An 11,213-nucleotide genomic window follows, 5' to 3' on the forward strand; every position below is an offset into this window, starting at 1 on the left:
AAATAGCTTTTATAGACAGCAAGTATTGTATATTCTTTCCTTTATTTAAACATCATAAACATGTTAAGTTTTTTTAAAAGACATTTTGCAAATTCATGACAATGAAAATGTTATATGCAACAGTATGATTGATATAAAACGTATTTCATTTATTTCTTTCAGGAGACAGTTACTTTTGAGGAAAATGACAAGGGGTATATAATTTCATTATTACCTTCTTTATAAATACAAGTTAATTACTTGACATATTGCTTGATTTAAAACTCAAAGTTTTTATTGCTGGTTAAGTCAGGATGAAATGTGAAAAATACTCAAATACATGCTTATTTCATAGCTCAGGCCATCTCCCTTCTGAATCATTTTACCATAAAAAAATTCAACAATTTGCAGCCATCAACTCCAGAAGTCTACTAACTTGCAAGGTTTAACTTGCAAGGTTAATCGGTAACCAGATCTGGTTAAGTACTGCTAAGCAATTCCATGCAGGCAACTGACTCCAAATCTGAGCAGTTGGTGACTCCTTTAATTTTCAAGAAACTTGCATCCAAAAACAGGTATCTGGTTGCATGAAGACCAGTTCCACATTTGATTAACAAATAAAATAGTAATCTGACTACTAATAATACATCACAGTTAAAAGCTTTCTTTGATAAAACTAAATGAATAATGAGGCATCACTTTTACTTGTTATTTTTTAAAAGATACTGTAAAATTGGTGGGATATAACAAAAAGCATCATAAGGTGAATAAAACATAACTATTTTAGTTTGACAGTGGGTTAGGGGAATTAATAGGAAATAATTTTAACAGTTCAGGAAATCTCCAGTATAAACTGAGCTCTTGTACAATAACAATATATGGGTCAACTTTATGCTATATAAAAAACTGATTCATTGTCATTGATAGAAAGAAATAACTGTTTAGTTACTTATATTTGTGAAATAGCATAGTATGTGAGCAAAAGGATTAAGGTTTGAAAGAGATGATTTAAATTTCTTGTCCATATCTGTAAATGAGAAAACAGTACCCCACTTTAAATTGCAAAGGGTTGTTGTAGCGATCAGATGAAATTAATATGTGCCAAAAATCACCCAAAGCTATAAAGCCATCACAATAATAAAGTGTTGTTAATATTAGAAGTAGTTATCTTGGCATTTAGGGTGAACGGAGGCAGAAAAAATATTTTTTTCAAACCAAGGATATTTTACGGAAATTCAGCATACAAATCCAGTTCCAAAAAGGTGTTGTACCTGACACTAGGTTGAAGGCTGCTGTTACTAGTCTTACTTACGTACACCAAGATACCTTCTACAAACTCTAGAGTTCCAAAAGAGTGTGAAAAACCATTGGTTTGAGTTGTGGTTGTTTCTCATATCACTCAGAGATGTTCTTTCAATGATAACAGGAAATTGGCTTTGGGCATGTCAAATAAGTATAACTTTACTGAACTTTAATCAAAGTCTAACAGAGTCCCTTTCTACAAGGCCTCTTAGAGCCTTTAATATGCTGATGTACTTTGGAAATCTTTCAGATTCCTTAAAGATTAATTTCCAAAATTATTTGATCCAGGAATTCCTTACTGTCTTAGAACCACTGAAGATTCATAGCCTTTAAACTAGTATCCCATTGGGACAATTTGGAAAACTGTCTTAATTGCTTAGGGGAAAAGTAGTTGTGAGGACTGTACTATTAACAGCTTTCTTTTCTTTTAAATTTACCTGCTAAGAAGCTTGCTGCAAAATTCTTTATCAATTTATATCACTCAGAGATGTTCTTTCAAATAATTAGCCCCTTAAACTCATTAAGTGGATTATTACAAGTTACATAGAGTCAAGAAAGGGTAGATAAAATCTACATGAACTATACAAATAACAATAATGCCACATGTAATCACCTGAATGTTTGTGTGTCCCTCTCCTCCTCCCAAATCCACGTTAAAACCTAATACCCAAGGTGATGATATTAGGAGGTGGGGCCCTTTGGAGGATATCAGGTCAGGAGGGCAGAGAGCCCATGGATGGAACTAGTGCCCTTATAAAAGAGGCTCCAGAGAGGTCTTCCTCTCCTTTGGCCATGTGAGGATTTAAGAGGTCTACAACCTGGAAGAAGGCTGGCACCCAAGCATGCTGGCACCTTGATCTTGGACTTCCAGCCCCCAGAACAGTGACAAATATATATATATATATATTTATTTATAAGCCACGCAGTCTATGGTATTTTGTTATAGTGGCCTGAATGCACTAAGACACCTGAGAAGAAAAATAAGAAAACCGCTAAAAGCTAATTTCATAAGTGACATAATTGGCTTTACCTTCTCTATCTTATAAGTCCTGGTTCTCCTCACTATATAATCACAACTAAAATGATCTAATCTCTAAAGTGTACAATAGAAAGAACAATCAGTGACTTCTTGAATTCAGTTGAGAATACATATAAAGACATACTTACACAACAATGATAAAATATTTGACAAAATTTCAAAACAACAAAATCCTCAAAATGAGATCTTATTGTCAATTTTACCTTTCAATTTCTTTTTTCTGAGGGTCTGAAATCATTAACTTTGCTTTGTTATTTTCATCAGCAAAGGCTTTCTGTTCTTCATAGGCTTTTAGTTTTTCCTTTAACATCAAAATCTAATAGAGAGAAACACTAGTTAAAATACAAAACAAATTATTTGTTTCCATTACACATGGCCACAGCAAAATTTTAGCTGTGAAAAATGACTGAATAAGCCAGATTTCAACTGTAATAGAGAAACATGTCAAATTTTTAGGCAATTAAGATTGCAGAATCCCATAAAGGAGGAACTGGGGGAGATTAGCATAACAATGTAGAGAGACATACCTCTTCCTTCTGCTCATTACAGATCTTGACATACTGAGTTATATGATTGTCGAGGTGAAGAACATTGCTCTTCAACTGTTAAAAGATAGAAATTATGATTGTGTAGAGAGAAAGATAATAATCACAACCACACAGTGATACATATGAGCAAATGGCATTATATCCTCATTAATTCAGTTCCATGAATTCAGAATTTGTGGCAAGTATGATCACATGACAATCTTGATCAATTATGCTCATGTTTAAAATCTATGACAAGAGGATATGCCGAGGACATTCATTATGTAAATGCAATGATAAAGAAATTGCCTTACTGAGAAAAGTTACTTTCAAGAACTTGCAACGCATTCATTCATTCGCAATATAGTACAAATCGCCCACTTCCTTTTTCTCTGACTTCTAAGAAATTCAGAGATAACTGTAAGTTCCGTACATTTGTAAGTTCAACCAGTTTTTAATGAATTCTTATTACATTAATCCTTTTTATAACAGTAAGGGAAACTTGGCAGCTATGGAACAGTGGAGACAGCATTAAGCATGTAAGTCTAAATATTTACTTCAAAGCTCTGCCCATCGCTCACTTAAATGATTTAAAATTTAGTTCTTAAAACTCTGAGCATGGGATTCCTCAACTGTAGACCTAAAAATGCCTTCCCCAACGAGTTGGTTTAAGGATTACATGAAAAATATGTGCGAAAAACTTTTGAATACTCATATAGTACAACCTTTATCAATTATTTATATAAATAGTATATGAACATTTCTCTAAGGAAGGCAATAACCCACTCATGTTCATAAAATGGGAGTAGCAGAGAGGTAAGTAGGAGAAATCATCACACCAATTGAGTTCTAGGTCTCTTCAAACCCTGAGATCCTGTGATTTTTAGACATATATTATCTTTGACTTACATATTTTTAAACTACCTCAAATTATTGATGTGACTAATCATTACTATATTGTTGGTGCTAAGAAGAGATTGGTTACATCAATATCATGTATGTGGAAATAAATTATTTTTAAAAGGCTATTTGCCTTATAAACTGAAGCAGATATTACATCTCTTTTACAGATGAAGTAACTGAGCTTGGAGGAATTACCTAACATGTCCAAGGTTGTCAGGTAGAAGGTGTTGGTGCTAGGCTAAAGCACTGTCATCCTAGGCTGCCACAAATGTGTTAGAGCTTTCACCAATTATTCCAGGGTGCCATCAAAATATGTGCCATGATGTGAAAGAAGATTAGAAAGGCACTAAAACATGCTAGCTCCCAAAAGACTAAATAATAGTATCTATTACATATGTAATTAAGATGCTTAATGGTTTAATTATTGAAGTTAATGTTCAATTAACCCCAACCTTAACAATATGTCTAACCCTGTCTTCTAACTCATTAGTAGAAATACAACTGTAAATCAGTATTTCGTTAGAACTACAAAAATAATATGCACTCAGTACTCTTACAACAAAGGCAGAGTCAACACACTTACTGAAGATTTAATCTCCTTTGCACGGTTAGCATACTTGAGAGTGTTATATGTGTCATCGTAGCTCATAGAGGAAGGACTAACAGCAGCTATCATTATAGTTTGACAGTTGCCTCCAAGAGAATCCTTTAACAAGCGAGTGAGCTTACTATTTCTGTAAGGAATATGCTGATTCTTTCTCTGAAAGAACAAAAAAAGAATTCTTGTGTCATTTTCCACATTTAAATGCAATGCAAACCTGCTACCACTTCACTTTAAGAATTTAAGCATTGCCCAACTTTGCCCAGACTTATGATACAATTGGTAATCTAAATGATGATAATGAATCTTATGGGACTATTCAATGAATATATTTTAAAAAAATGTCTTATTTAAAGATTACATCTCCATCTGAATAAATATGAACTTTAGTTAATAATAAAATATCAATATTGGTTCATTAGTTGTGATAAGTGTACCACATTACTGTAAAATCTTAACAACAGGGGAAACTGAGTGTGGGGCATATTTAACAAAATTTTTCTGTATTCTCTTATTAACTTTTCTGTATCTAAAAGTATTCAAAAACAAAATGTCTATTTAAAAAAAACAAACTTCATTTCTAAAAAAGAAAAAATAATACGACATGTATGACCTATACAAATACACCAGAGGAATAATAAGAATTCTGCATGGCATAGAGTTGCTTCTCTTATTAAATAACCATCGAACATTGATATAAAATAAATGATAATTAAAATTTTAGAGATACTTCATCTGAAAGTTGAAATTCTAAGGTTTCCTTTTACTTACAAAATATAGTTCTGATTTTAAACTATCAAACAAATTTTCCAAGAAGTACAACTTCTATGTAAAAACAGAAGATTATAATGTTAAAATAAAAGCGACCTTATGTTACCCAATGTAAATCTTTCATTTACAGAAGAGGAAAATGAAGCTCCCAAATTAATTGTGCAATGACTTGCCTCAGGGTTGGAAATGGTCCCTAGATTCCCCAATTCCCAGTAGTACTGGGCTTTCCATTAGAGTAGTCTTTCCCAAACAGTGTGGAATGTGTACTGCTGGTGGTACTTGAAATGATTTTTGTTCTTTTTTTAATATTAAATTTATTGGGGTGACATTGGTTAGTAAAATTATATAGATTTCAAGTGTAGAATTCTGTAATACATCCTCTATATACCGCATTGTGTTCACCATCCAAAGTCAAATTTCCTTCCATTACCATATATTTGACTCCCTTTAACCCTCCTCCTCCCCCGTTACCCTCTGGTAACCACTAAACTGCTGTCTGTGTTCATGAGTTTTTGCTTGTTTGTCTTATTCGTTTGTTGCTTTCAGTTTTATATCCCACAGATGAGTGAAACCATATGGTTCTCGACTTTTCCTGTCCGACTTATTTTGTTTAGCATGATAATCTCAACATCCATCCATAGTGTCGCAAATGACAGTATTTCATTTTTTCTTATGGCTGAGTAATATTCCATAGGGAAATGCAAATCAAAACCACACAGAGATACCACCTCACACCTGTTAGAATGGCTATCATCAACAAGACACGTAATCACAAGTGTTGGAGAGGCTGTGGAGAAAAACTCATACACTGCTGGTGGGAATGTAAATTGGTACAGCCACTATGGAAAACAGTATGGAGGTTCTTCAAGTGTCCTTTGATAGATGATTGGATAAAGATTTGGTAAAATTATAAACAGTTTCATTTTAGAAAACCAACTCTATAGCATACTGTCTGCTTACATGTTTGAAACTTTAACTTAGACTATGTCACCTTGCTTTTGCAATCTTCATGTGATTTCAGTACCTTGCCTATTTTAAAGATTCCACAAATGACTTTAATATACTTTACACTAAATCAAAATGCAACATTTTGAGGAGTTTAACAGTAATTTTCCTAAGCTTTTGCACCTGCTTTGAACTTAAGTTAAATGATCATATTTTAACTTAAAAAAAGTCATTTCTTTCCGTTTTTACAAATACAGAAGTTGTAAAACATGCCGTGCCCTAGTAAGCACTTCTGGCAGACAATAGATGTAAAATAGTTTAAATGCTCCAAAAGCATCTAGTAAACATTAGATGTTTCTCAGTGATTTAATTACATTTTATATCTTAAGTTCCTCTCTTTCTCGCAGAAAAATCAACACTCTTTAATATTTAACTCGATTTTATAGCACATGAAATACTAACCAGGACAGATTTAGTTTTCCTAAAATGTGTCTTGTGTCTCTATGCCAATTCAATTATCATGCTTGCTGTGCAGTGATCATCAAATGGTAATTTAAAAAATCAAGTTCAAAATAAATGATGAGAAAATACCATAAAATATTAATTATAAATCTGATATTCAATACTTTTCCTTCAGCAAATTCTGGTTTTAAAACTAGAAATTAAAAAAACACTGAACCAGATTTTTTTGGTAGATACCCAGGAGAGGGATTGCTGGGTCATATGGTAATTCTATTCGTAATTTTTTGAGGAACCGCCACACTGCCATTGCAGCTTTGTTTACAGTGGCCAAGACATGGAAACAACCAAAATGTCCTTCGATAGATGAATGGATAAAGAAGTTGTGGTATATATACACAATGGAATACTATTCGGTGGTAAGAAAAGATGATATAGGAACATTTGTGACAACATGGATGGATCTTGAGAGTATAATGCTGAGCGAAATAAGTCAGACAGAAAAAGCAGAGAACCATATGAGTTCACTGATATGTGGTATATAAACCGAAAACAACAAAAGAACAAGACAAACAAATGAGAAACAAAAACCTCATAGACACAGACAATAGTTTAGTGGTCACCAGAGGGTAAGGAGGGTGGGAGGCGGGAGATGAGGGTAAGGGGGATCAAATATACAGTGATGGAAGGACAACTGACTCTGGGTGGTGAACACAGAATTTATAGATGATTTAATACATAATTGTACACCTGAAATCTATGTAATTTTACTAACAATTGTCACCCCAATAAATTAAAAAAATACTGAACTATAGCTTTACTTGATATACCAGACTTTGTCGTCTTTGCTATGTATATAAAAATTACTGAAATATTCTTGAAATTTGATTTACAATAGACCCTTAAAACAAAATTATATTAAATAGTATCTTTCTAGAAATTATACATACATCAATACTTCAAAATATTTAAATAAAAAACATATAGTACCTACCTTTGTATCTGCTAAGGCATTGATGACATTCCCAAGAGCTAAAAGTGATCGATTAATATTGGTGCCTTCTATAAAACGGGCTCCTTTAGCACTCGTAGTACTGGCTCTTTCAGACCCGGCCAGGTCAATGAGTGACATCTTGGCAATTCGGACATTTTGATTGATACTTGCTGTTTTGTCTTGTTGTCGCAAATAAATCTTTTAAAATTACAGAATAGGGAAAATGAGGATAAGATTTAACAAAATTAAAAGGGAAATGTACAGTTTATTTTTAAAAGAGCATGAAATCAGAATTATTTTCATTTTGAAAACACACCAAACAAGGTATAACAGGACTGGCAGACATCCAAGAGTACCAGAAGTAATTACCAAAGTGGAGAAAAATCTGAAAATAACTCCTGGCCTGACAGAAGGTCAAAACAACTACCATCTGTATTCTGGTAACCCTTGAACCAGGACATAGAATTTAAGAGTGGTAGGGGTGGGACAAGGGTCCTCAAGAAAGAATGCTCCTAAGAGAAAACCAAAGGCAGTGAGTGGTCAGAATGCTTTGCATGTCTGCAGGGACTGTTCCCAAACAAACATTATTCCAGTTCTCAAAATTGTTGTGTCTCATTATAATTTAATAATTAAACATTGAAAAAATAGTATAATAAAGAATAATGTTCAATGAACCATTAAAGCACTATTTGAAGCTACTTTGTAGTTTGACTGAAATAAATTTGATGGTAAACTTGAAAGATAGGGGGAAGTTTATCTATTATTCTACTATAAAATCCTTTTGCTATATTTTCTTATAAAGCAGGGTCTAAGACATTTTGGAAAAGTCTCAATGTCACAGGTAAACATTTCTCCCAAGACTACTATTAATCAAGGAGGAGTTAGTGGTAACAACAGAAAAGATTAATAAAATTTTGTGGGCTGGAGACTTTCTGAATGACTTGATTGACTCAGATATGAATTCTTTCAAACACAATTTCTTTGTATAAAATGAGTTCTACACAGCATAATCCAGGATACAGCTACATAATCATTTGGATTTTAACATGAGTAGGGACTATAAGAAATAATAGCTAACCAACCCTGTAGCTCTTTTCAGTACTGTATTCCTAAAAAGTACTCTATCCACTGAATCACTCTTCTTTAAGGAACACAACTACTTTACATGGCCACTACGATGAAATCTTTTAGAAACTGAATCAGTATCTCCCCAGCTTATTGGTTCTGTAAATCTAGATCTATAAAAAGAACATTTGCTCTGAATACAAGATGTTTTGGAAATATTAAATATTTTTGTGAAATAGAAATATTAAATATTTTTACCAACTTAAAACACACACACACACACAGGAAAAATCCCTCTATTGCTTCCACTTTTCTATCCTTCATCTTCACAAAGGAAAAAAATTTACATTTCTGATTTATATCATCTCAATTCTAAATATTCTTGATAGAATCTACTCAAAGCTGCAAATTAAATAATAGCTTAGAAGCAGAAAAGTCCGCAAAGAAATTCTTTTTGTATGTGTGAAAGTCACCATCCATGAATTTGCCTTCATTCATTTTAAATTCAATTTTAAGAACGATAGTCGAGTGGCCTGTTACCTGGAAAACAGCATGAGAACGAGAAGATGTAGCATTCATATCAGTGGGATGCTGTGTCCTGTTTTTGTTTCCATTATCCAATAATTGTAAAATTTCCTCTGAGGATTTGGGCTAGAAAAGTTTAAGAAAAATACACAAATTGGCCATGTCTTTAAATTTTAAAATAAACTTTCAATAAACAAGAAGACTTTTAAAGGTAAAAGAAAAAGTAAACAAAATGCTTTCTATAACTTAAATCCCATTAAATATTGACTATTTATCATTTGCTTAGTACTTTGGTGTTATATGAAGAATAAAAGATGAAGTCCTGTCTCTCTGTGGAGATAAAATATCAAGGAATTAAGTAAAATAACACACGATATTAAATGTTCGAGTACATTTTTAAAAGAAAAGCTCCTTTAGTTATGCCAAGGAAAACAAAATAAGACTGAAGATATACCCTGATTATTTTAACTCTGCATTTCACTATTTTTCTTCTGTCTCAAGCACAATGGAAAATAAGTAAATGGCTAAATAACCACACTTGCTATTTGAACAAAGGAAAAAGTTTATAAACATACCTGATGTAAAGTCAACCCCTGAACCACCACCCCTTTTTGGGCATCTTCCCGGACGGCAAGTGGCCCTGAATTTACTAAGAGGTCACGTATCTGTTCATTGTACACCTTAAAACAAAAAAGAACTGCTTTAGCATTGATATTGAAACAACAGTGGTAATATACACAGGCACACATTGCTGAGTTTAGTTTATATTAGAATTTTATATTAAAGACAAATGGCATCTCATTTTGTTTATCTCACCCCTTATATTTCACGTTGCCATTAATTTTCCACCACCTAAGAAAACAGAAGAGCTGAATTACTTAGGTCTGAAATTGAAACTTAAAGGTGGAGACATCACACCCTCACATCATAATTTCTAACTTGATGATTACAGTGAAACAGAAATAAGATGGTTGGAATTGACTTTTCATATTTCCTGGAAATATAAGGGGCACATGGTCTTGGAAAATTCTACTGGCTCTGAAATATAAGTTATATAGAGGTGGCTTGGTTCTTACTGGAAAAGGTATTTATTATTTCATGATGCCGAAGTAGTCCAAACTTTTTCAATTTTAAAGCTCAAAAGTTAAAGAAAACCCATACTCAAGGATGGATGGTATTGATTTCATTTGTTCTTCAATACATTAATTTCAACATGTAATTCTTAATGATAAATTGCATAATGGGACTCCCTTCCCCTGTTTGAATGATGAGAGAACTAAAGCCCTAAGAGGTTAAGTAATTTGTCCATGGTCACGAAGGTAATAGCAGAGCAGGATTTGGAGCCCAGATATCCTCATTCTACTGCATGGCATTGAATACACATCTGTATTTGATGTGTTTGGCAATTTTATTTTTTTTAAATTTCTGTGAGTAATGCATAGAAATAATATTATTGACCTGATTTTATGAATTTACTAAAGGTAGTAAGTTTTCTACTTGTCATCCAAATAACAGCTACAATTATTACTGACAAGATTTAAAAAAAAAAATACAAAATTAAGTCTTTAAGAAAAGTTATTTCCATGTTCTAATAAATAGCCCATAGCGATAACTCATCGCTGGTAAAATTTTCTACAATGAGTGATACGATTTACAAATGGAATAAACTCTTAAAAGCAGTAAAACATCAAGAGATAATTTTTTGATTCTTATTTTTCTGATAAGCAGCAGTCACTTTTCTAATGCTTCCCCTTACCAACTTCAATCAATAAAATATACAATCAGAACAATCACTTCCAAGCTGGTCTATGCATCAGCATCACCTGGGAGCTTTGAAAAAGCATAGATGCCTGGGCCACAATCTAGACCTATTAAATTTAAACGTTCAGGGGGTGAGGGCCAGGCATGCCTATTTTTAAAAAGCTCCATAGCCAATTCTGGTGCAGTCTTAGTGAAAACACCATTCGATTAGATACTGCCTTACCAATAACAAAATGAAAGCAGAATAAAAGAATGGGAAAACAATTAAAAATAGAAAAAAATAACCAAACTTCAAATTTCTCCCAGTTATCAAAAGATCTAAGGGAGAAATAATGAATATTG

At 32.9% G+C, this 11,213-nt stretch overlaps 1 protein-coding gene across 1 annotated transcript in view; it reads right to left on the reverse strand.

Annotated features, from left to right (window-relative positions):
* The window catches only part of KIF18A (kinesin family member 18A), an 80,373-nt gene that overhangs the window by 57,049 nt on the left and 12,111 nt on the right, over positions 1-11,213 (reverse strand). The window contains exons 4-9 of the mRNA XM_019749169.3: positions 9,686-9,790; positions 9,126-9,236; positions 7,521-7,718; positions 4,334-4,510; positions 2,848-2,922; positions 2,524-2,636 (exon numbers count right to left, since the gene is read on the reverse strand). Coding sequence (XP_019604728.3) covers positions 2,524-2,636; positions 2,848-2,922; positions 4,334-4,510; positions 7,521-7,718; positions 9,126-9,236; positions 9,686-9,790 — 779 coding nt within the window. The remainder of the gene's footprint in view (positions 1-2,523; positions 2,637-2,847; positions 2,923-4,333; positions 4,511-7,520; positions 7,719-9,125; positions 9,237-9,685; positions 9,791-11,213) is intronic.

The sequence above is a fragment of the Rhinolophus sinicus genome, chromosome 14 (genome assembly GCF_057876585.1).
Source record: "Rhinolophus sinicus isolate RSI-liver-muscle chromosome 14, RSI-T2T, whole genome shotgun sequence".
Lineage (NCBI taxonomy): Eukaryota > Metazoa > Chordata > Mammalia > Chiroptera > Rhinolophidae > Rhinolophus > Rhinolophus sinicus.